The sequence below is a fragment of the Macrosteles quadrilineatus genome, unplaced genomic scaffold (assembly GCF_028750875.1).
Source record: "Macrosteles quadrilineatus isolate MER2022 unplaced genomic scaffold, UCM_ALF_1.0 Scaffold_8__2_contigs__length_117827958, whole genome shotgun sequence".
Lineage (NCBI taxonomy): Eukaryota > Metazoa > Arthropoda > Insecta > Hemiptera > Cicadellidae > Macrosteles > Macrosteles quadrilineatus.
In genome coordinates this window covers 48,883,176-48,910,198 of record NW_026542601.1, presented here as the reverse complement: position 1 = coordinate 48,910,198, position 27,023 = coordinate 48,883,176, and the positions used below count along the sequence as shown (strand labels likewise).

The window sequence follows — 27,023 nt, the reverse complement described above, 5'->3', positions numbered from 1 at the left end:
CTGATGTAACTTCTAAGGATTCTATGACACTGATAGCTGGACCGTGGAGTGATGTTTTGAGGTAATGAAACTTTTGTGTGTCTGTTAGTGACGTGTTGTCATGGACGAGAGAATGGAATATTTCTTGGAACGATGTCCACTCCTCGTATTTTCCACCAAATGTAGGGAGTTTTATAGTAGGCAATTTGACACTAATTGAAGAGTTATTAGAAACTTCCGAGCTAGATGGGGTTGAAATTGGTTGGATGTCAGTGAGGAGAGCTTCTGCTTGGGCAATCAATTCAAAATAAATGTTTTCAAACGATTCCCTTTCAGCTTCGTGATCTGATTCAGTATCAAGAAGTTCTATGTCTCCTTGTATCTGTTCAAATTCTTGTACAAGTGGTTGAAATAGGGCTAGTCTACTTTTTAATTGGGTCACGTCATTATCTACTATTGCATCTAAATACTTTTTAAATCTAGTAAGCTTGGCTTTGGTCTGTCCTCGCTTTTGGCCTAATGTTTTTAACTGCTGTTCTGTCATATTCTTTTTGTGCAAAGAAGCTTGTAAAAGGATGAATGCTGTTTGAAGCTGAACGTGATGAGGTTGATAATGACTTACGGTGCTGCAGCTGTGTTAATCCAATCGGACACTATGTCACTAGTCACTGGTCACTGAGTCACTTGAAGACGAACTGTTCACGGAAGTCGCGATGGAGACGGTTCGTCACGTTCGGACGACGAAACTATAATGCGTACGGTACGATTGTTCCACGCGATCACTGATAAATAATCGCGGCTCGATGGACCATGTTGCGGCGCGTGATGCGCCAATGTTTTGGTAAATAATAAAAGAACTGACACTTTAAAAACGAACTATGAATTTATTGATATGGAAATGAACAAATGATATTAGTGGACTGTATAAATGAACTGTGATGAATAAATTGCTATAATGAACTAATGCGGTTGTAACTAAATGTGAAATACGTGGAGGGGACTGCCTCACACATCCTATCCCAAGCTATGCTAAACGAACAATGTTGCTCGATGATACACTGACAAAAGACTCCTCCCTCACTCAGTATGTGGTTACAGATTTCTAAGAACTGGTGAGGAAGGGTCCGTCCTTTCGCAGAAGGACGATGTTTATGACTGTGTTTAACGCCGACAAGTGACATGAATAGCAGGAAGTACGTTAGAATTTAACAACACATGTGATATGAATTGGTTAACTATTTACTTACAATATTACTTACACTAAGAACATAAATAAAACAATTAACAATCATGATACTAAACACATAACGTACTGTAAAGTTATTGTACACATTCGCGGGTTCAATTAGGAAAAAACTAAGTGTACAGTGCAATGCAGTAGTTTATCCACCATAATGAGTGATTGTAAATAACCGAAATCGTAAACGCATGGGACCGAACCTGAACTGCCTGGGAAATGGCTAAAAATCACTTTGAATGTATAGTTAGGCTTTAACACATGTTTAGGTAATAAAAATACTTTAAAATGCAGTTTAGAATTAAAGTGGTTCAGTCGGTAGAGACACAGACTTCGGGCCCAAGCGTTGTCGTGGGTTCGGATCCTGGTCACTGTCGCAAACATTTCATCAGTACAGTTCACCTTCGTACTGTACCAGCTCACCCCTTGCTTTGCTGCAGTGGTGCCCAGAGGGGGGAATTTTTTGGGGGGGGGGCTTTTTTGGGGGGATATTTTTTTGCTAGGGGGCAAAAATTCATTATTGTCACAATGAATGTATAATTTTGTATTAGCAGCCCGAAAAAGTTTTTCTAAGTACGGTAGTTCACTATCAACATCAACAACATTTTTCCATTCGTAATTAAGTTTGCTTTTAAGAATGGTAAAAACGCACCTTGTTAGACAATCAACATGATTGTATGGTAGGGTCAAATTTTACTTGCTACATAATATGTTTTAGCGTTTCTTTAACTCCACTGATTGTCAGGCTTACAAAAATATCCACTTCTGGAGGTGTCGTCAGAGTACATTACAAACATTTAACGCGAAACGATTACATCACGCGTGTAAATTGTTCTCGGCAAGACTGGAAGTAAACTGAATCAGGTTAAGGTTGGCTTTTTTGGGGGGATATTTTTTTGCTAGGGGGCAAAAATTCATTATTGTCACAATGAATGTATAATTTTGTATTAGCAGCCCGAAAAAGTTTTTCTAAGTACGGTAGTTCACTATCAACATCAACAACATTTTTCCATTCGTAATTAAGTTTGCTTTTAAGAATGGTAAAAACGCACCTTGTTAGACAATCAACATGATTGTATGGTAGGGTCAAATTTTACTTGCTACATAATATGTTTTAGCGTTTCTTTAACTCCACTGATTGTCAGGCTTACAAAAATATCCACTTCTGGAGGTGTCGTCAGAGTACATTACAAACATTTAACGCGAAACGATTACATCACGCGTGTAAATTGTTCTCGGCAAGACTGGAAGTAAACTGAATCAGGTTAAGGTTATGATGGACCGACATGGTCTCTGGATTGTCATCTGCGTTTTCAACAGCTGATATTGGACTGAGAAGAGTGATGAAAATATAATTGGATTCATAATTAATCGAGTGATTTCATTCAAAATTTGTGTGCTGTCCCTAGTATTATGTATTTAAATATTTCAAATTCTTCCAAAGTAATTAATAAATTTCCTTTCCCGCAGTAATTAAGAATTTTGAGACCATCATTTATATCCAGCATATATAATTGGTTATTATTGTCAATAATTTTGAATGAAAAATTTGATTATGAATCCCATTATATTTTCAACACTCTCCTCCGTCACTACACTACAATTAGTCCAATATAAGCTGTAGATAACACAGACGACAATCAAGAGACCACGTCGGTCCGCCATGACCTGATTCAGTTTACTTCCAGTTCTGTCCGCGGCAATATACACACGTCAATTAATAGGCCTATCTGTTATCGTTTTCGTGTTTTTTGTTTAATGTTTGTAACATATTCTGATGACACCTCCAAAAGTGGATCCTTTTGTAAGCCTGACGATGGTGGAGTTAAAGAACCGACAAAACACTATTAGTCATAAAACGCAAACCTGGGGCTATCAAAATGAATTATAAGATTACCGTACTTTGTCACAAAACCTTTTGTGGTGGCAATTAAGGTATTGTGGATATTTTGCCCGGCGATTATTGTAGAAGGCAGTCTGGGAGTGGCGAGTAACGCCTCCTAGTCTGCCCTATTTCGTGACCTAATTTTTAAACAAGATTCTTTATGCCAAAGTATTATTTGTCCACTTAAAGTTATTTGAATCCTTAAGCCCTATAAAAATTTACACTACCTAAATATATTGTACAGTTACACAGTATTGTGTTGGAGTAGAGTAATTCACCGAGTATATTGTTGAACGTATTGAAGACGGTGCCTATTTTAATACTGAGCACGTGTTGGCTGATAATACAGATTCTAATTAAATATGAAAAACTTATAATTCATCCATTAATTAGATATAACTTTGTATTTTTAAATAACTTTTCCTATAAAACATTTAATTTTGATTATCAGCAAGTTTGTTTTTCGTTACCTCAAGTTTACTAAATACTTGAAATGCTCGTTTTATGTGGTAAAGGGGAAATTTCCAGGTAAATTGGAGGGGGAAGGGTAGGTTGAAATAGAGGGCAGCAAAAATTGGGGGGGGGGATTGCGCCACTGGGTTTGGGGGGGATGGGCACCTCTGCTTTGCTGGATACGTTCCACCCACGAGCAGTTAGTATATGTGGACCGGCAAATGCAAGGTTAAAAGAGGTCGCCAACCTCTTTTTTTTCATAACAAAAATACAAAATTGAAAATCAGGAGTCTACTGTTATCTTTCGACACGGAAGCACCTCTTCACATAAAGGAACCAACATTCATTCCTCCAAAAGTAATACAAGACAAAAAAGAACTCATTACATAAAACAATGTGAACACACCTGGATGTACTTCTGAACACCAACCAAGGACTTCTTGAGGGCATCAAAAGAGGAGGAGTACAACATCTTCTTCTTGACTTTGGCAGTGTCGGGGCACCAGGACATCAGGAAAAGCTTCTGTTTCTTGGACGCCTGTTGAATGCAAAGAAGGTCAGCATAGTTCCTCCTATCAACTATAGTTTAAATTGTCTATTGTCTATCACTCGTAGATTTGGGGGAATGTTGGATCGGATCGAAAAATAATAGTAAAACTATCTTAAGCAAAAATGTAATAATAATTTACTACTAAGCATTAATCAACTTAACCAGATTGGGCATTTGTAAAACCCCTTTAAACCGAAACTATAGAAAACTGAATAAATTTGAAAATTAATTAGTATAGGGAATTCCCAGCATGACGCAGTTGACCCTGCTTGGCCTGAAATGTTAATACAGGTTGGGGCAGGGAGTTATCCCTAATGTTGAAGGTATATTAAAAGACTACCAAAAATATTAGAACCAAACTTTATACGGGGATTAAAAGGATATCCTGCACGTGGTGTCCCTCATTGTCAATACCCTCCTGTTATCATAACTCCGTGATGAATTTGTTGTGGAATGCGGCCAACTTCTAGGTGAATTGCATCCTTCAAGGCATCTAGGATTCTCTTGTGAACTACCCTAGGCTTAGCATCACGCCAATAGAGCTCAATATGCTCTATTGGCTTACTTACCACTCCAGAAATATGGAAGTGTGTCTTAAACCCGAGCATTATGAGACAGGCCTGCAATTAAAATTTCATATGCCTGTATTCGTTGTTGCCAGTCCTGTTGTGTGAGTTCATGAGCAACTACCATTTTTGTGTAGATAGAGGTGTAGGTCTTCTTCTGATGGGGTTAATGTTTTCAGGAGTTCGAAAGGTTCTTTGACCTCCAAATTAGGGGTGGGACGAAAACAACCCAATGGTTGTGGCGCTGCAGACGTTGCACAGCTAAATGGTTGTCGAGAACTGGCAGTTGTAGACAACTGTTTCAGGGAATTGTCATTGTTCACATCTGCGCGACTGCTAAACACAACGCTCTAGTCAACAACTGTTCAGTTCGGTTGTGGGCTGGCCAAACGTGTGCGTTATCCAACTAAACGGCTGTGTAAAACAGGCAGAGGCAGTTGTGTTAAACTGTTTTGCGGCAAAGTCGTTGTAATTGTTTCTATAAGACCGATGTTACCTAAAAATTAATTTCATTCTTACTGTTACCTAAGAAAGAATAGGCTGCAATGCCATCCAGCAGAACTAACATCCAACAGCACTGCTATGCAGCAGTGGCTTGCTGACCAAGCCATGTCTACTACTGACAGTGACATTATTGGAAAATCCCCACTTCTCCAGCGCATCCCCACTATTCACAGTTACGAGACCGTTCATGGAGGACCACAACCCCCCACCACCGCACCGTGGGACAGCGGAATTGGAATCGGAACAGTACATCGGTGCGGCTTCTTCTTCTTCAAATCCCAAGCCTCCTCAGTCCTCATTAGAACTAATAGTCGATTCGATAGGAACAAAGTAGTTTGTTTAATGTTAAACTATAGTTGCTCATTAAACCAAAGTATTTTTTCAGGAGTTATTTAAAAACTAATAACAGTCACAATTTCCGATGAGTTAAGCGTTAACTCAAAGATTATGTAACTAATGGAAATACCCACTATTTTATCATTTTTCAAAGGCTATTATTTAGTGTTTTCTACAAATACTTTCCACTCAGCCGAATGAGATTGTTCATGATTATATTCGTCATTGCTGCCAGTGTATCTTACAAATAATTATTTTACTTTTTTTACTTAAATAACAGTATAATTAGTTCACATTATTACTAAAGAACTACCTGAATTCCTCATTCCTGCATAACCTGACTGCCACAATTAGTTGTTGTAATAACGTCAATTGTATTTACCTGAGAAAATGTAGAGTTAAAAGGTCTGGTGTTGTTCAGATTATTTTTGTTTCCCTTAACTGTGAATTATAAATGAAAGTTTTATAAAAAAAAAGGAAAAGTTCTTTTGGGTGTAGTGGTGTAGTAATTCTAAAACCACTTGACATTGATCAAAAGAATACATATTTTTAATGTCCTTGTTGTACAAATTTTACTTAGCCTAAGAGGAGTTACCGCTGCAATCATTATAATACAGTAGAGTTTTCCTGCTGTTTCTTTTCGGCTAACATTCTCTTCACCGTTTTTTTTGTATAGGAATCATCTTGGGGACATTCCTTTACTATAGGCTAATAACCTAAAATAAACCTAATAACCTAAAACCTATCCCCAATTCTTATAATTGGTGGTGTTCTATGGCTTTTCTATGTTTCCATAGTTTGAAAATCGGTTCTTTCAAGGATTGCTCAAGAAATACAACAGCACTGTGTCTATTCATTTTTCTCATTTGTTGGTGAAATATATCAAATTGTGTAGGCTTTCTCGATTTTTTCTTTTGTAATATGTAAGCAAACCCAAATTTAAATAGTAAATATTTAATTTCCATGAAATCAGTAAATCTTTACATTGAATTGCAAAAATGAAATACTAACAGCAGTTGAATTATCCAGCTGATCATAATGTAAACAAGGACGTTGATGTTTTGACAGAAGACGACAGTGATAAAAAGTTCCGATACCAATTCTGATGTCCCGGGCGCGGTGGTGGGGGGTTGTGGTCCTCCATGAACGGTCTCGTTTCACAGTTCCATCATTAAATAGGGATACTTCCCTGCCCCACCCTTTATAATGTTCAGAAAAAATCGTCAATTCTTTGTTTAGAGTTAGTTGTTAGTTTTTGGTGATGGTGTGTTAATGTAATTTAAGAAAGTATTGCGGACATTTCTTCATCACTATAAGCAAGGTTTTTATAACGTGATCTGAAACCTGATCCCGTCCTCAGAGGAGACATTTCCTAAAACATAACAAGATTAGATCATGTTCTGAGCTGTTGGAACGTGAGAGTGAAATAACGCTGGACGATCAGAATAATGGGGCGTAAAATATATAAAAAAATAGCTACAGGGAAATTTGCTAAAATTAACCCTACATTAGAACAACCGGCTGAAATGTACGGTAGGAGGAAGTGATAGGTGAGAAAAAAAACTAGTTTTAATTCACTGGTAACTGAAAATCTAAGGAACGTTACTCAATATTATTAAATACCCCCGCCGCAGCAAACCTGCCGACTAAGCGAATTTCCATTTGTCTGAATTGATTTTCAGTTAAATATATTTTAATAACATTAGGTTTAACGAGTACCTAGGTTTGCTGCTACAAGGAAACTAATAAAGTGTGTTTTTGAGTAAAATATTGATAGCTTAGTACAAAATAAATAAATTTGCCAAGTTTGATCAAAATATATCCATAAACAAGCAAACTACAACATTTGACTATATTCTCCATAAGAATAACATGGCAATTTTAAATTTACAATTTTTTTAATTTTCTCCGTTACTAATAATCGAACAAACATACTTTTATATACTAAAAAATTTGTTTTTTTAAGCTCTTTAAAAAGGTCTAAAGAGAAATCGGGAAATTTTGTGTTTTGAGGGTCAAAAGTGAGAAAAACCAATTTTTACCCCATAAAACCCCCCGTAAAGCCCCGTTCCCATGGTCCGATCGTGCTGGTTCGCGAACTCATTCAAGTTTATCCCGCTTTACACCTTTAAACCAAATTTAATCAAAATCGGACAAAAATTACTCAAGTTATCGCGTTCACAGACGTATATATATATATATCTATATATATATATATATATAAGTCTATATATATATACATATATAAAAATTTGAACGAATGGTGTTTTTGGCCTCTGGGGACATCAAAATGAAAAAGTAAATCGGTCCCGGGTCTAGGTCTTACCGTGCCACCTACGGTAATAGCTACTTCCCTATAGGGAAATTCGCTAAAAGTAATAGTATTCCATTCCACCATCTCTACTCACCTCAGATGTGCCTTGGCACTGGTGTGTGTACTCAAAGTCAAACAGTCCGTACCGACATTCACCAGTCCCTGCCTTCTGCAGATCCTCCAGGAATTGGTCGTATTGCGCATTGCGATCACCTGCACACATCACTCACAATACTACACAAAACACCACAGTTTAATTTTTCTGTTTAGTGAACCTCTAAACCAGAAATAGCTTAGGTTCATTGTGAAAAGATGGATAGAGAGGTTGGAAAGGTGCATAACAAGATAAAGATAACACAAAGTATGACAAGGAAGAGGGAAAGTGAGAGGTTAGGCTTTTAAGGCGAGCTTTATTCTAGAAAGGTCCTAAACCAGGATTTTGATTTGTACAATGAAGCTGGCATTTTGATTTGGGTGGCAGATAGCTTTCTTGAGAAGGTTCCCCAGTGGCCAAATGTGTTATTATGTCTTCTGTACAACCTATAACCTACCTGTACTTAAGGTAAGCTAGCTGCTATTATTTTGTCCGGTTATGGTAGAAAGTCAACCTAGATTAATTTTGCAGTCTGAACTACCAAAGTTTTCAAATTTACACAGAGCAGATGTTCTTTTGCATTTTTAACAGAGATCACTCTAATTAATATAGACCTTATCATTTCCCTGTTTCATGAGCAAGACATTATTTCACAAGATTTAACTAGTTGTGTTAGAGCTGTCCGCCCAGACTTTTTAGGGAGGGACTCTAAAAACTGTAAAAGTAACTTTTCAGTGTAATGCTCTAGAATACCTGAACATTTACTCACCTATGTATTCAACGTCAATTTGTTTCTCATCCTTGATAAAAAATACTACATATCGATGTTTTTTATCCTTTTTGATCTCTTCATATGTTGTTTTACACACATCCGATACCGTCACACCGGAAGCCTAGAAAACAAATTGACTGGTTATCCAAATACAATATAAATGATATTGCAAAAAATGTAGTCAGACAAAAGGAATTGTGAATTAAGTAGGAAATTACGGTTTTTACAAAATATAGAATCCTGTAGTCATAAGTTTTGTCATTAAGTTGTCAAATGTTTTTTCTCAGTTCTCACTTAGTTTGTACATTGTACAGCTTTTAATTTAAGGAGTTTCCTAGCAAAGCTTTTGTTTTCTTAATTGGTGGACATACATTTGAGGTGAGGTCTGAACCATGCATTAGAGGCATAAGAACTTTGGCATGTTTAAACCTGAACGACCAGGCTTAAAGATTATATTGTAGTTACTTATTTTAAACCTATATCCAACAAGATTGAAAATACTTATAGATAAAAACAAATTCAAACACGTTACAACATCTGATCTGAGAATGAATCTAAAAAATAGGTTTTCTGATACAAATGATGAGATTATATAACCGAAAATGTGAAAAAATTGATTAACCTCTCATCAATTAGGCCTAATTGTTATGCTACAGAAACTATTGGCAGAAAAATTCTATACATATAAAAAGTATTACAAAAATTGTCTACTCACGCCTTCGCCCAAAGCCATAACAGTTTGATACTAACACCTAGTAGGGTTAGATTGGTGTGGCTGAGGCAATGATAACATATCAGTTGACTCACACCTTACACTCCTAGTCACTATTGCCTTATATGGGGAATATGACAACTCACATTGTTAAAACAGAAAGCAATTACAGTAGTGGAAGACTTTGTTGATGGAACAAAAATTGAAGGAACCACCATTAATATCCTTTATTAAGACAATTTTTTGGTGTTCTTCCTAAGACGTTTGCTGTGGTCACAATTTTCACATTCTTGCAACTTCCTAGAGAAAACATTTAGAAGTTATGTAGGCTTTGGCAAAATGTGAAACTGGAAAATTTGAGTATTTGAATTGGTTTAAATGAATTAAGATTTTAATTATTATTAATTATTATGCATAAGGAGTGCAATATTGACATCCTTACTTGGGTAGCCAAATATGCACGACGTACGCCGCAGATTTTACAAATTGTAAAGCTAAAAATCATGGTAGGCTAATAATAAAAATGTCTTTAGTCTTTAACCGTCATAAATCACCATGTTTAATATTAATAAACTACCGGTACTGAAGAAAACGAATTTATTATTCAAGATCGTGTTTAAACGTAGCTATATTCTTGATTTTAAAAAGATGTACTTTTGCTAAAAAACCAAGAAACCCTCTGAAATAATGTTTTGTGACAAACATTTGTTTAGACTTTACTATGACAATCCAAAGTGATTATTACTTTAACTGACTTAAATTAAGCACCACTAGACTATAAATACAGTCAACTTAACTTGCCCGACCCCCTGATAAAAAGCATCAGGGATTAATAGACTACATCATAACAACACGCATCGGTGGATAGAAAGTGCCAAATTTAAAATTAACTCAAATTGTGTCACAAGCAGTAATGGAAGTTGGCCAACAAACGCAGGACAGCGACAGCTGATGGTTTAGACTTAACAATCTACACAGTCTGCAAACAGATACTCATAACATACACAAATTGACACATTGGACCTACGATAATCTAATAAATGAACATTAATTGTAGAGAGATTTGTAAGGTTATTAACAAGAAGTATAAATACAAACACAGATTTTTTTTTAAATAAAAAAATCCTCAAACATACTAGCTGTTACCCAAGGGCTTCACCCTGTTTGACATTCATAAGTAGGATTATTGATTGATTAAGTTAAGCTGAAATAAACAAAACAGAATACAGTAATACAAACAAATAATCACACCTGAGGTATTTTAAACATTTTTTAGGTATATGGAAAGTTCCCTTTAGAAAGGAAATACAATTTATGAAATAATGGATAGTTTTGCGCAAGTCTTCTCTTCATGACGAACATTTTAAGTATACGGTTTATGGGGGTATGACTTTTAGTTTTCTCAAAAATGCATGGGTACTTTTGGGATTTTATATATGGATACAAATTATTCCCTATATTAATATTAGGTTAAACATAGATCCAATAAGCACTTAGGATTGCTGCAACAGGGAAGGTATTCAGGGATATGTTTATAGATGAGTATAAAACAAATAAATTTGACCAAAATATGCCCGTCGCAGTCTACTTATTCTCCATAACAATAACATGGGATTTTGTTCAATATAACTCTTAGGCGTAACTTATATAGTTAAGGTAAAATTACTTGTTTATAAGTTCGATAAAATGGTTTGGAGAGAAATTGTGAAATTTTATGTTTGAGGGTAAAAACGGGAATTTGTTTACTTCAAGAAACCCTTTTCCATGCTCATTCTAATAAAATGTAAGTTTACACGCGAGTACCAAATTCCACCAAAATCAGACCATTTTTGCTTTGTGCAGACAGGCAAGATGTATTTGAACATTTGAAGTAGTGTTTTTGGCCTCTGGGGACAATCAAAACGAAGGAGTAAAAGGTAAGATTGAATGTTGAAAACTAACCCTATTGGAACAGAAATAAAAGAAACCAAATCTACCACAGAACCTGTCATAGGCTACTTTATTTAAGACTAAGATTAAGATTCCATGCGTAATCTCGAGTTCGGCGAAGTAGAGGGGGAGAAGAGAGCCATGAAAGAAAATCTGCAAGGGCGATGACGTCAGCAGCGTGAGATGGGGAGTGACGGAGAGAGGGAGAGAGAGAGAGAGAGCCTCCCCCCACGTTGACGATGAGTCATTCACCCTAGGTCCTCTCTCCCTCTCTTTTGCAGTTGAGTGAGTGAGAGAGTGTAGAGACAGAGACAGGACAGACCGACAGACCGAGTAGTCTAGGCAGCAGGTGTGCATCTTGCCTGTGTCTGATTGACTACAGAGCTGATGTTTGTGGGAATAGCCCAAACTGCATTAATGTAACAGATAGATAAGCCCGTGTTTATAAAGATAATAGGAATCGCCAACTTTTGAGAAAACTGGAAGCCGCAAACCTATGAAGGTCTTCATGAGGAACTACCCCCGATATCGGCTTTTTAACTCTCTCCCAACGAAGTTAACGGGTTTATTTAATAACATTTAAAATATTAAATATGCGTTAACTGTTACATCTATTGCCTTAACAATTTTGTTTGTTTACATTTTTCCTGAGCTAATATTTTGACTCGTCTATTATAAATATATTATAAGTTTTTATTACGGTATCGTTATTAGTTTTGATTCTGACAGACAATAATTACATGAGCCAAACGAGATCTTAATTAAAATTAGTAACAAGTACGATTGATTTTGCCTCTATAATCCAATGGTGTTTTACAGTATATTTGAATTACCACATTATTATCTTCTGCAGATCAATAAAGGCTAATAACCTATTGAAATTCTTGTCCAGTGAAACCAGATTGACTTCTGATGCTGTGTCTCACAGGCGAGTTCCAATATAGGGCCTACTGGGCTTGTTTAATACAGTATAACACATTGGACCAAAACCTATTTATCACTTCCTAACTAGATAAGCTGCGATTAGATAACACTACACAGATAACATTTCGCAACTAATCTGGTCAAACAAAAACACGGAATAGTGACAGATTGACAAACATAAAAACAACTTTCTCGTATCCAGTCAAATTTCTTAAACCAACCAAATAGCGCGTTAAAAAGATTAGAAAACGTGATTACTTGTGACACAGACATCACACCGAGATTAAAGATCTAAGTTTAAAAATAAAAACGAACCCGTGACCCATTTAAGTTGTGGCCAGGCTCAAAATAACTAGACGAATCTTTCAAATATCGAGACTGGTACTGAATTGATTTTGTTTAGATGTTTGGTAGGATATTTTATCGCTAGTCAGTCTTGGTCTTGGGTTGAAGAAGGCGACCTGATAATTTCGCTGATATAACCCTGAGTCATAATGACGATTTAAAATGAAGTCTAGATGATTTCATTTGCCTACGTTGTCACTCACTATACTGGGTAAAAGATGACGTCTTAACTTCTAAACATAAAAGTAAGTAATAATTTTCATGTTAAAAAATAATCGAATAAACTGTTAATAAATTGAGAAATTAAACCTAAACGCAAGCATAACAGTTCTTGTAACTTGTGATGTTGTTGTTCTTGTTGCCTGTACTTTAATAACTTACTGCTGAGCTTAACCCTGTTTTAAATATCAAAAATAACATTATAAAAATATTTATTAAGCACAACAAATTTGTTTACTAAGTAGTCCGTAACACTCCCAGGCTCCGAGCCACAGAGTTACCGACGGTCATAAAACCTTTTTGGTACTTACGTTTTATACCGACCACACCCATAAATCGACTTCCAAATTTTAAGATTTTAATTACAGAAGTTAAAATAACAAAATCTTCATAACCTATATAGCCACCCTTAGGTTAGGTTTGTGGTCGATATACGTAAGTACCACTTTTGTTACATTTAAAACTGTTATTGTTTTTAAGGTGAACATCAAAAGCATTATTTGTTTGAATTAGCTAGTACAGCAGTTAAAAGGCAGTAAGTACTGTTGATGGATTCACTCGAGTTTTATATTTTGTCTTTGTGTGTACCAGAGGCAAATCTAACTATGAAGTGTCAACATTCCAGTTGTGTAGAAGTTTGTCTGTGTGTAACACGTCTTGCTCGTGTAGACCCAGCCCAATCTGCGCATGTCCAGTCGCCCGCCGTCGCGCCCAGTGATCAGGCCAATTACTGTATGGCTCATACAACACAGCACCAGTTGCAATCCGACGTTTCCTTAACAGTTTTATCATAAAAGGGAATATTTTAAAACGAAGACATTCTAATTTTGTAGATTTGGCATGGATGAGACGTGTTCATTTCACAATAATATGCCAAGTAAAAACCGCCTTCAGTTATAACAGTTATGGAATTATGACTGCTAGCACTGACGCAGAGGACCTTAAAACTACAAGTAAAATTAAAAGGTATAGCCTATTTGAATATGAATATGAGTATCTAAAAGTCGATGATTCGCGGAGAGTGCTGATTCACGAACATTATCAGTCTTAATCTCAATAGCTGATACTGATAATTACTGTCACCACGGCGCGTATCTATATCTCTGGTCCAGACCATGTAGTTTCTGTTTCACTATCTGAATGTTTGAAAAATGTTATTTCACGTTTCGGTGAAATCGGCCAGCTCATGTAACAGGCGATTGTAGAAACTCTAAACAATAATTATCAAATAACGTACCGGTATGAGTATGATAAAGCTACGGGCTTTTTACACGTAGTTTTTTTCTTACGAACTTTCAATACTATAAATTTCCATTATTTGAGAAAGCGATCCTAAGACATGCCATGAATCTACAAACCATCGTTAATAAGGCAGGGTGCACACTGGAGAAATCCGTTTCAGGAAACCGATTTCATGAAACGAGAAACTTTAGTTGCTCGCAACACATGGATTAAGTGCACACTGCGTTGCATGAAAGTGTAATTTCATTTGTTTCTTTCAACTGGTTTACATGAAATCCAAAAAACAGATTTCGTATAGGCTTCAGTTTCACGTTTCTATTGGTTTTATTGACCAGCTATTGAGAGCTAACCTCCGGTTGGTGTCCTTCTTTGTTATTAGTGGGTTAAGTTAATCTGCCAAACGTTCAAAAAGAGGCTTTGGCATTCTAAAAAATCTAAAAATGTGACAGGATCACTGCATAATTATCGAGCTACAATGTAATTACTGTGTTGACCATCCCTAATCAACGGGTGATCCCAATACTTTATTATTTTAGTTTTCTTTAGCCACCACTAATAAAGTAACATCATCATCCGAATTCATATCACGAAACTGATGGAATCCCTTTTCTTCTGTGTGCATTTGTTAAAGAAATGGTTTCCTTGAAACCAATTTGATGAAACCAGTTTCCTGAAACGGGTAGTAAGTAAAAAGAAAAAGCTGACAGAAGCTTAGTGTGGTTTTAAGTTATCCGGCACATTGAGGCAAATCTATTGGAATACAGTTACGTTTCAATTCGTTAATACCAAGGCAAAATGTGGTTCGGATTCCACTATAAACTGTACATCCCTTAGTTGCCATTAGCTACAGGCTATCAATTAACAACTGTTTCTAAGGAATATGTCGGCCTTAAGTCACTAACAAGACTACAATATCGCGCCACTCATCTCCATTCATAATTGGCTTAAAATACCTAAATTTGTATGGTCGCCATTTCAAAGAAAAATTATTAGGTATTTAAGTTTAGAATTTAGTTTTCTTTGCATTTTTAGTAATTTTGTGACGCCGTTGTACCAAAATTATTTCCACAAGGAGGAATCAAGTAGTGCAAGTTTTACAACCAAGAAACCATCTACCTACAGTAATACATTTCACTAGTTTACAGGTCAAAACAAACAACGCAAGACTAATACGAGTGCAAAACAATTTAGAAAACGTTGGGAAGTATTGCAAAATGCACATATTTCTGTAGTCACAACTGACTGACAGGACAGCCAGCACAACTAGTAACTAGTCGTCCTTGCTAAGGTACGCAGTCCTGAGTCACCAGTGGAAACTGCTGTTGCGGTCGACCAATGCTTCACTTTATGAAATATAATATATATAATATATAATATAATATATAATATAATATAATACATAATATATATATAGTACTAAAATCATAAACTACAGATGATTAAGGCACTGAGTTAGGGTAGCAAACTTCGGTATATACTCAAGGGAGGTATAGAAGAGCCTTCGATGACGTCAGCTGTCAGATCTCCTCTTGAGGAAACACCATTACCACAACGATACGAAATTTAATCATCGGCCTCGGTGGTGTGTAGTGGCTAGCGTGAAGGCTGATAATCTGAAGATTCCGGGTTCGAATACCGCTGGCAGCACAAACTTTTTGTCAAAAATTTGTTTTTTTCATATCAGCAAGTTTGGTTGGTTTGGTTAGGTTATGACAGTTTAATTTTATAACAAAAAAAGATATAAAATTGAATTTTAGGCATTTATAGTTTTATTTTATGAACCAAACTATTTTTTAGATAAGTAAACCTCCATTCGATTTTTTCATTATCAGCACGTTTGGTTAGTTTGGTTAAGTTATGACAGTTTAATTTAATAGGCCTAATTGAAAAATTTTAAGATTAATTTTACTCTTAATTTTATAATTAACTAGGCCTAATAGAGAAGTAAAAATTACGCGCTGTGCTCTCTACTGCAACGCTGTTAACGGAGGAATTTTGAACTTAACCATGACGTCATCGTTGCCTCATTTGTACCTCCCTTAAGTCAGACCCGCAAACTTCAAGCCTACTAAGTTGTTATCTACGATATAACATCGCAGGAAGGCATTCGCAACAATCTATATATTAATAAGCAAGCATGTTTCTTTAAAACCTTTTTTCTCAGCTCGTGTCTATCGTAGGGAAAATCTACGCATACCGTTAGAAAGCTATTTTCCTGTAGGTGTGCAGAATCCCTTTATAAATTAAAATAGGCTCAAAAATAAGCACAAAAAATTAATTTGAAATTTAAAAAAATTAACATGGGTCTTATGGGTTGCTATGGTGATGACGAAATAACAACAAAATATAAACAGAAAATCAAAACAAATGGAAGACATTCCAATCACATGTTTTATTTACAGTGTGGGTTAAAAAAGAGAAGTTTGCACAAAACATACTTTTGGTCGATTTTTCGACCACGGGGCGTGCTCTCGTAATGTTAATTGCAGGGACGCGTAGTCCAAACAGCTGATCTTTGAGTGTGTTGTTACAGAATCCCACAAAACAAACAACTGTACGTGGTTGTTCAATGAATGACGACTGTGAGAATTTAAGAATCTACAATAATCAAATCAAACCATAAATTAATAATGAATCAACAAAAATAAATAAAAAAATATCAGTCGTTTTAGTGATTGACAGCGTTGTTCCAATTACGAAGAGTCGACTTCACAGATATCACAATGCCAGTTTGACGTTGACCGTGGATCGAGTTTCGTCCAAACCGGTTCTGTTCCCACCTGTCACCCGCAAATTCTCCGATTCCACAAATACCATTAAAATGGTTCTAGCATTTTTAGCTATCGGGACATGAATAAAAGGCAATGAAACGATCCCGAAGATGTTAATAATCGAACAATGGATTAAAAGTGTGTACAAGCACTTAATGAAACCAAGGACACCCGAGAATACAGGAAACGACGTGCTGACGTTTCAAGGTCAAGAGACGCAAGTCGCTTACCACAGCGGTCCCGATGATTTGTGCGATATCGTGATCTTGACAGTTCAGTTCACATTGAGTCAGTAACAAGGTGAGTAAAGGCAAGTCAACAGGGATACAAGGGTGGGAAATCAAACTGCTTGAATCTAGCAGATCAAACAGAAACTTCCGTACCTATTAGTTTTCGTCAAAACTTTCTAATGTTAATTGTACAGTATGCGTAATAATGTTCCATGTAATTGTGTTATCGATACTTTTTGTTTCACAGTATCGAGACCTATTTAGGAAAAAAACTATAACCATACAAAGATGCGATCACCTATAGCCTAAGCCTAAGCCTAAGATAGACCGTCCTTAGAGTAGGTGGTTTGTTAATACTGTAGAGTGTAGAAGCACAATTTTTCACGTTTCGACATCTCAGTCGAAGTCTACTACTGCAACATTAATTCAAAATGAATCACCGCCCGTCCGGTTTCTGTCAGTATAGTCAGCGGACATCTCGGCTCGTGGCAGGAACAGTAGGATCGGTTACGTTCACTTGTTGATAGCACAAGTACATATTCCAGGAGCTAAACTGTTTTTACTAGTAATTATAAAATTTCAGTTTCAATGGATTTTCAATAATAATTTCATACATATCCTTGATATTGTAATTTCGTTAAGCCTACTGCAATCAATAATATTCAAATACTGCAACTGAACTGATCTGTGGAATGTGGAGCTCGATCTAGATCCAACCCCCCGTTAAACACTCTATAGTGCATTATAATTAAAACCAATTAACATGTTCGCTAAGCAAGAGAGAACGCGGCATGGCGGCAAGCGGCATCGCCATACAAGGCAATGGGACCAAGAGCCCGAGTGAGAGCTGGGATTCCTGTTGCCTTATTTAGCCGTAAGTCGGCAAGATAGCGCTCTGTACATCTATCTGTACGACCCCCGCCGCCGCCGCCACATTGGAAATGATACAAAAACAATACAGATGCTGACAAAACATGACGCGGTCAAGCCCAAGATCACGATTGCCAGACTGCCACCTGAAGGCAACATGGGCTTGAGAGAGGGATACACAACATCCGTTTTACTATAAACATAAAGCATGCAGTTTCAATGTATAGCTTAATTAATTGTCTAATTTACAATAGAGCAATTAAAATGCTCGACTAGCTGAAGCTCTTTTGTTTTCTACAGATCAGCGAGTATTTATATTCAGTATGATAAGGGGACTTTGATGGGGACCAAGCAAGGGGAAAATTATTATGGTCGAAGATGGAACCTGTCTCCTGACGCAAGCTAGAAGGTCAGGAGACAGGTTCCATCATACAGAGTATAGTAGCCTTCTCGTTAACTTTAAGCAGCCTTAGCTCAATAGTATATATCCAAATGGTCTCCATTAACCTATTTATAATCTTCTATAGTAGTGTAGGTTACTGGAAATAATGTATTAAATCTTCTATAGTAGTGTAGGTTACTGGAAATAATGTATTAAAAATTAAATGAAAGATCGTAGATGGTTTGATTAATTTGTTTACATTTTTAAGATTTTTACAAGTTTTTCATTAATTAACTTAAATTAAATTTCACATGCCATGAGAGAGTTTTAAAATATTCATTTCAGCATATTGAAGGGAGGCAATCCTTGGAGCCTCCACTCAAATAGGATCAACATAAGAAAAATAATAAAATAAATACCCCCTGGCGCAGCAAACCTGCAGACTAAGCGAATTTCCATTTGCCTGATTGGATTTAAATTAAAATGTCCCCTTAAAAATATCACATATTTATTCCCTATTAAAATAGCAAATACTTTAACGAGTACGTTTGCTGCAACAGGGAGGGTAAAGAAGTGTTTTTTGTTTAACGTTACTAGTTTAGTATGAAATAAATGCATTTTCCAAATTTGTGCAAATATGTTCATAAACAAGCAAACTGCAACAGTTTACTTATTATCCATAAGAATAACATGGGAATTTTAAATTTACAATATTTTGGAATTTTCTCCGTAACCATTAGTCGCATCTAGTAACGCTTCAATAGAGGCCTACTAATTTTTACCTTTTTAGGCTCTACATATGTTTTAGAAAGAATTTGCTAAATTTTAACCCCATAAACACCCGTTCCCGCAGTCCGATCATGCTGATTCGCAAACTTGTTCGAATAATTGTAGGTTTACACCAAATTACATCAAAATCTGATCATTTTTGCTTGAGTTATCGTGCTAACGGACTAATACATAAATATATATATGAATTTGAACAGATTGTGGTTTTGGCCTCTAGGGACCTCAAAACGAAAAAGTAAATCGGTCCCGGGTCCAGGTCTTACCACGAGTACTACGGTAATAGCTTATTCCCTATATGGGAAATTCGCTAAAAGCAGAGCTGCAGCAAACCTAGAGACTAAGTTTCAAATTTCCATTTGCCTGATTACATTTCCCCAACTACTTCCACAAACATGGCAGAAACATTCCCTATTTAAAAATCAAACAATACCCTACTTAGTTTGATGATACAGGGAAGTTAATAAAGTGTTTTTAGTTCAATTTTACAGCTTGATATGAAATTGGCACATTTGCCAGATTTGATCAAAATAAATTTATAAATAGCAAATTAGAACAGTTTATTAGTTTTCCTTAGGAAGTTGGGAAAGGGGAATTTAAACATAAGCTACAGTTCTTTTGGAATTTTCGACAAAGTGGAACAATCTGACTAAGTGTAAAACAACATGTCAATATACAAAATTAGTTGTTTTAAGCTCTACAAAATGGTAGGTATATAGAAACAACATTCTTTAATTTCATATTAAACCCTGTTTCCATAGTCCGACCATGCTTGTTTGCAAACTCGTTCAAACCTCCCTACAGGATATCTAATAAAAAGGCCTTTTTTAAAACAATTAATCGTACACAAAATGTAATGCGTACTCAATCGCTTGAAACGTGTTAAATTAAACTGTTAGCTACTGAAAATATCAAAATTCGCAGCATATAAATATTAAGACTACTTAACTTAATCATCATTTAATTACTCATTATGTAAACAAGAATGTCAAACTACTTTTAGTCTAATAGAGCTTAACTTTGTAGAGGAGACACAGTCGAATACAAACAAATTAGTGGTAAGCATGAAGTGTATGAGATTTGGTGTCTGCTGGTTATAGCTGTGCCGCGTGTGGGAAGTGTTCTATTTCAGTCATTCCCTAGGAAGGCGACATAACCCCAACCCAACACTCAAGTTTAATTGCTACTCAGTTAGTCTACAACTTGGCTTGCTTTGAAATAAAAAGGCTACCTGTTTAACTAACACAATTCACTAGTCTGAAAGCACAAGAAATGCGTCAAATAATCCTTGTACCTACAAAATACACTTGATGATTAGTTCTAATCGAAATCGAACACCACTTATACCATCTTTTATAGGCTATGTATTTACCGTCTTGTGAGTAAACAGCATAAAGTGTAAATATATTAAATTACAAGTGTTAAGTATTTGACATATTTTCTTTGTGCTTTCAGGTAATTTAATAATAAGTACGGTGCTGATAAGGAAGTTATTTAATTCATTAGTCCTATTTATTTGAAGATGGTACTGTTTGTAATAGGCCTAGGCTACCTAATTAGTTTTATCTTTGGCTATTGATAAAACTAGACATTCCATTCCCATGTTTAAGTTTTTGCCAATTTTTAAAATTGTGGAAACTTGATGTGAGCCATCCACACACAGGTTATGCTGATGTAAATTACTAATTTCTGACAAACACAAACCTTTCACCAAGTCCAAAGATAACCTTGGTACAAAGATGAACCAACTTATTGTGAGCTATAGTAACTGTTATGACCCATCAAATAAATGTACAGTACCAGCAAAAAAAAGGTAGAAAATATAAATTTAAAAACGAACACATTCTGGGACTGGCTCAAACAACTACCTTGTTCTTTTTTAGTATCAGTAGGCTAAGAAATTGGTGAAAGATGGCCCATATAGATGAGATACCTGCTTCAGTATCCAATAGTTAATGGTTTTAATTTGTAAATAAATCAACAAATCTTTAATTCAAAATCTGGCTGTGGATATATATTTAGCCTAATTATTTCTCACTCTGAAACACACTTTTAGCCTACAATAGAGGTGGGCGTTATCACAGACTTAACCAACACTAGACTTCTCATCCCATTGTAAATTTTGAAACTCGTTTTTTGTGTGTAGTTCATGTTGGTCACACAGATTGCTAGTGTGTGATGAAATTTTGTTTTTAGCGAATTTCCCTATAGGGAAGTAGCTATTACCGTAGGTCTCATGGTAAGACCTAAGCCCGGGACCGATTTACTTTTTCATTTTGATGTCCCCAGAGGCCAAAAACACCATTCGTTCAAATTTTTATATATCTATATATAGAGATATATATATATATGTGTCCATCCGCACGATAACTTGAGTAATTTTTGTCCGATTTTGATAAAATTTGGTTTGAAGGTGTAAGGCAGGATAAACTTGAATGAGTTCGCGAACCAGCATGATCGGACTATGGGAACGGGGGTTTATGGGGGGTTTTATGGGGTAAAAATAGGTTTTTCCCATTTTTGACCCTAAAAACACAAAATTTCACAATTTCTTTTTAAACCATATTGTAGAGCTTAAAAAAACAAATAATTTAGTATATTGAAGCGTTATTATGCGCCTAATTGTTACGGAGAAAATTCAAAAAAATTGTAATTTAAAATTCCCATGTTATTCTTATGGAGAATAAGTCAACTGTTGTAGTTTGCTTGTTTATGAACATATTTTGATCAAATTTGGAAAATACATTAATTTCTTACTAAACCATAGTACCTTTTAATATTTTACATTAAAAAACACTTTTTGGAGACAATTTAGTTTAAATCTAATCAGGCAGATGGAAATTCGCTAAGTCTGCAGGTTTGCTGCGGCGGGGGTATTGTTAATTTAGGGCTAATTTCATTATTTAAATGCTTTAAGTTACTGTTTGGTTATACAACTGGAGGACAAGTTATTGTTTATGATTAGATAATTTATTTGGTTTAAACAAGGTTATAAATTAGGCCTAAGAGGCTGAAATAGCAGGAAACAAATTGTAAACAAAACACAACCTTTACAGTGCACCAATAAAATTGTCTTCAGCTGATCCGCAAGGATGAGAAGTCTACTAGGGGAGTTATCTATGGTGTTACTTAAAGTAATAGGTTAAATACTACTAGGTTCGAACTGAAGTGTTACCATTTGAGGTGTTTTTCTCAGGTGTAATTATGCAAAAAAACCTCATAAGAAAAGTTTAAAAGGCCCATTGCTTATTCAATAAAATGCATCTACTATTATTGTGAGATATTGTTTTGCATTGGTTCTCATTGAGGTAGTCGTAAAGCCAGCTTTATCAGCATTTAAAGTCTAAATATAGTTTTGATTATTGGTAGGTCCCCCAAAGCAGAACTACGGGCGATAGTGCAACATTACCATTGTTGCAGAAAGACTAAGAGGGCTACAAAAAGCCCATTTTTTTCACAGGCCATGTTAAGGCCTTTTTACGCTTAACCTAGCCTTGAAGTTTCAGCAGAAAATGGTACATAACAAGTTAATAAAATTGTTTTTTTGCAGAAAATATTTCTCTAGAAAGATTTTTGGAAGAATAATTCTTTGTTCTGCAAACAGTAACGGTACCATCATGCATTACTATACATAAACGAAAGCTGGGACGTCAAAATTGGGCACATCGATTGTGAGGAAGAGCTTGGAATAACCGAATTACCAATGTAAACAGTAGGAGTTTTCGCACCGATACCAAGCTTTTGAAAACTTATTTCAAACGCAGTTTATTTACACACAACTTGGAACGCGTAACCTTAGGTCTACGCCCATAGAGTTTTTTCCAAGCCCATTGCATAAAGTTTAAAACGTTCTGCTTTGGGGAGTAGGCCTAAAATATTGCAGGGAAAATACATGTTCTAAATATAAATTAGGCTAACATAAGTTAAGTTACACTCCTATTAAAAACGTCCACATTGGATGATTAAGGTCATCATAGTAAGCATGGAATAAAATGTTTCCAAACAATCTTACCCTCACTGTTTCAGATAAGTTATTCACACTATTTCCCTCAATAACTTTAAGTTTTGTAACCGCTAAGTAACTTAGCCACACTCTTTAACATAGCTCGCATTATCAGATTGGACCAATGGGAAGGGTGGGTGTAAACATTGTTTAGGGGAAGTCTAGGAATGCGGTGTGTAAAGTAGAGAGCTGGACACGACAAGCGACACCTAACTTATTAAGTAAGTTAAGTTATTTTTAGGCCTTTGATATTACATGGAGGCCACCCTTATACAACGCGCTGCAGCGGTAAGTAATGTTAGGTTGGGTTAACATAAATAGAAAGTAGGCCTAGTACTCATCCAGTATCGTTCAATTCATAACGAAACGAGGAGTCCTACAAACATATTTCACACAACCTAACATAAATGCCGCAGCGCAGTAAAATATTTTGCCTCCGTATATAGGCCTACCAAACTAAGTTAGGTACGTTTTTCCAAAATCTTCAACTTTGGCCTACGTGCAAAGCTTAAGTCTGCATTGTGCACTCTTGAGGGCTAATTAAACTTGGGCCTAGGCCTACCTAGACATTGTTTGTTATTCTCATAAACTGAACTTAACTAAACTTAACTAACCGCCATGGCACATTGTAAGAGAATATTCTTAACCCTACGAGTGGCGAATCGACAAAAAATGTCAATCTCAAATTGTGTTGCTGAAGTGGCACTTGACAAAATTTGTCGATAAGCCTAACATAACATTGTTCCCCCTTTGCATTTTATACACAGTTAATTGACATAACTCTTATGGAAAGATGATTTTCTGAAGTTTCATTTTATTATAAGAATGAACCTTATTTTATAACATAACTTAACCCTCCGAGTGTCATGCGTCGCTGCAGCGACTCACGAACACTGTTTACGGCGAAGGCTCTATGACTGACTGAATCGGATTGAACTGGATCGAGTTAGGTATCGTTCTTTTCATTAGATTCTAAGCTTTCTCCAGAGGTCTGTCTCTAAGCGCTTTATGTTCTCCGAGCCGATCGTAATTGTAGCAGACAGCTGACGTGCGTATTTGTAAACAGGTTAGTTAACCTCGGACCGATGACTGATGTGTTTTATGATGTTTATCATTGTTTTAGTGTTAAAAATCAAAAGTAGTGATATACGTGGTGCATTATAAGAAGATTTAAGTGATTTTGAAGGGCTGGTTGATGATCCTGAAGAAGTAGGTAGTGATTATTGATGTAAATTATCAGCCAGATTCCTAGCTATGGTTAGGCTATGCATTCTTAGCTAAACGCTATGTACTGAAATCTGTTTTTGCCCATAACTTATTTATTTGCAAATCTACTTCCTTATATTATTATATATTTGTAATCCTCATAAAATTTAGAACAAAGTGGCTATTTTCAAATATTTATAGGCCTATAATTTATACAATTTCATTGAGCGCGAACTTATTTTCTTTTTAAATTTTTCCAAAATAATTTTTATTTTTACCTAAAAAAAATCTTTTGAAACAAATATTCCTTAGGTTTTATGTATGATATTGAAGCTCATGATTTTCCAAACAAAATGGTATATAGAACAGTAGAATTAACATTGTTTTAAGATTTTCAGATCAGTTTTAATAAAACCTTGCAAATGCGCCAAAAATAGGCGGACATTAAGGCCTAAACTATGGACACTCGGAGGGTTAAGTTAACATGTTCGCTACTGCAATAGTATGAAATTTTTCATTCACATGGACCAGCAACGCACATTTAGGCGACGGCCGGTTGCCACCCATAGACTGCCATCGCATATATGCGACGGCTAGTCACATTAAAATAGACTGTCGTCGCATATTTGCGTCGGGGCTCTAAGGTTATTAAAATTCTTAGGCCTATATCTTTGTAACAGTCTATTCGAAGGCACTGAATTCCCTGCAGTAGTCTACAGAGATGTCTGACGCACAACTGCGTCGCTTGGTCTGTGGATATGATGATTGGTGACGTCATATGATAGTTGAAAAAACTGGCCTTTACTTTTCTGCATCACTGTATGTATGTATCTATCAGATCTATCAATCTACCTATCAGACTAGATCTGTCAAAGATACAGGATTCAAGTATTAAGTACTGTAAGTATGTATGCAGTATGTATGCTACATTATCCTATTTAGCTTTTATATTTGTTCAGTTATAAACTGTTCTTGAATAACTTAATCTGTTTTTTTTTACTTACTTTTTCTTAAGAACACTTACAAAAATGAACTGTCGCATGTTTGCGACGTTTGGTCTTTCAAGATAACTACAGTATCATAATTTTCACTATTGTCTTCGCTGTATGTAGACTGGGCGTCGCAAATATGCAACATTCCAAAAGGTTATAAAAAATACAAAAAAACAAGAATAAATTATTTACAAACACGATTGTTGCATTGTAGCGCATTACAATGTAAATGATCACTGTTTTACAGGTTTTCGCCCGTGGTCTGTGTGTACTTAGTTAACATTAACTAAGTGACAGCTGGTCTATGTGTAAGATTCAAATGTATACCTCGGTCTGTGGCAATGACCGCGGCGTCGCATATATGCAACGCTCAGTAGCGAACGTGTTATGTAGCCTATATTGATACAATCATGAGTTAAATTTGAATGAAAATAACGTGCGAACTCGCAACCGCCATGTTTCGTTGTGATATCCTGAAAGATGAGCAATTTCAAAAAATCATATTATGTAGCAGACGCAATTTTGGTTTAGGCCTATAGCAGACAATTGTTAGGTACCACTGCAAAAAGGATGAAGTCTGCTTTTATTTTGTATCTTAAGTAGGCCTATAATGTCATATAATGTAGGCTATTCCAACAGCCAATAATTTTTTTTGTAAATAAGTAAGTACAATTTTTACGTGAGGCTAGTTTGGCGAATCAACAAAAATTGTCGGTCGCATATAATACTTATAGCCTATAATTTGAAAAGTCCAAAAACGTTGTTTTGTATATGCTCATAGACAAAGAAAAGTAAAATATCAATTTTGTCAGGCTGGTCACACAAATAGAAGATTGGACTTTTCAAAGCTTTAAAAGAACAGAACCCTTGACATCTTCTAACCTAAAATGGCAGCGTCGTCGTGAGTTTTTGTCCGATAACAAGATGAGGTGTGAGTTTTATGCGTAATTTTACAGTGTAGCCTAATGTGGGTTGGCTTCAAAAAATGTATGGTTTTATGATAGGGTAAGTTATTGATTTATTATTAGAGGGCATTTTTGGATCTATCAAAGTGCAGTTGTCAAAATTTATCATGGTTTTTATCTTCATTGTTGATGTGTTACTTGCTAAGTTTATCTATTGTTATTTACATACTCAGTCATAGCCTTTAGTTGTTGTTGTGGTAAATTTTGTATCATCTGCCTTTCGTAAAATGATGTCACCATGGAAAATGGAAATATAAGTTAACCCTAGCAGTGGCCAATGTTAGAAGTGGGGAATGGCCAACCCATTTTGGCGATTTTGCAGACCTTTTTTTAAAAATCTGTCAAAATTACAAATATGGACTCAACCTATCAATGTTTGTATTAATTTCATTCAGAAAAAGCAGGAGAATCTGAATATATAAATAAAAATTGAATCTGAGTTGGTAACTTTTTTGAAAAATAAAAAAAAAATCATAAAAAAATTCAAAAATTCTGATTGAAATTTCAAAAGTAAAGTCTTGTTATTACTACAGTATAATTTTCAGACCAAAACCATTATATACATTTTGTAGTAAATTCAATTCCCTACATAGAAATGTACCTATAACACATGGGGAAATATTTTTGTTACAAATGTTATGTAAGAAAATGAAGAAAATTCAAATTTTGTCGCATAAGACGAATAATTAGTAACTCGGTGATAACTCATGTAAGGTATGTAGTGATAATAATATAGTACACATATTCTTGTAGGTTA

General features: G+C 35.6%; 1 protein-coding gene across 2 annotated transcripts in view; it reads right to left on the bottom strand.

Annotated features, from left to right (window-relative positions):
• LOC129000966 (cofilin/actin-depolymerizing factor homolog) overlaps positions 1-27,023 on the bottom strand; it is a 37,676-nt gene that overhangs the window by 7,208 nt on the left and 3,445 nt on the right. Inside the window, exons 1-4 of one of the 2 annotated variants that reach the window (XM_054428071.1) lie at positions 9,406-9,438; positions 8,688-8,811; positions 7,919-8,037; positions 3,961-4,092 (exon numbers count right to left, since the gene is read on the bottom strand). In XM_054428071.1, coding sequence (XP_054284046.1) covers positions 3,961-4,092; positions 7,919-8,037; positions 8,688-8,811; positions 9,406-9,423 — 393 coding nt within the window. In that variant the 5' untranslated portion in view covers positions 9,424-9,438. Of the gene's footprint in view, positions 1-3,960; positions 4,093-7,918; positions 8,038-8,687; positions 8,812-9,405; positions 9,439-27,023 lie in introns of those variants that run through there. The other variant, XM_054428072.1, reaches the window with a different exon arrangement.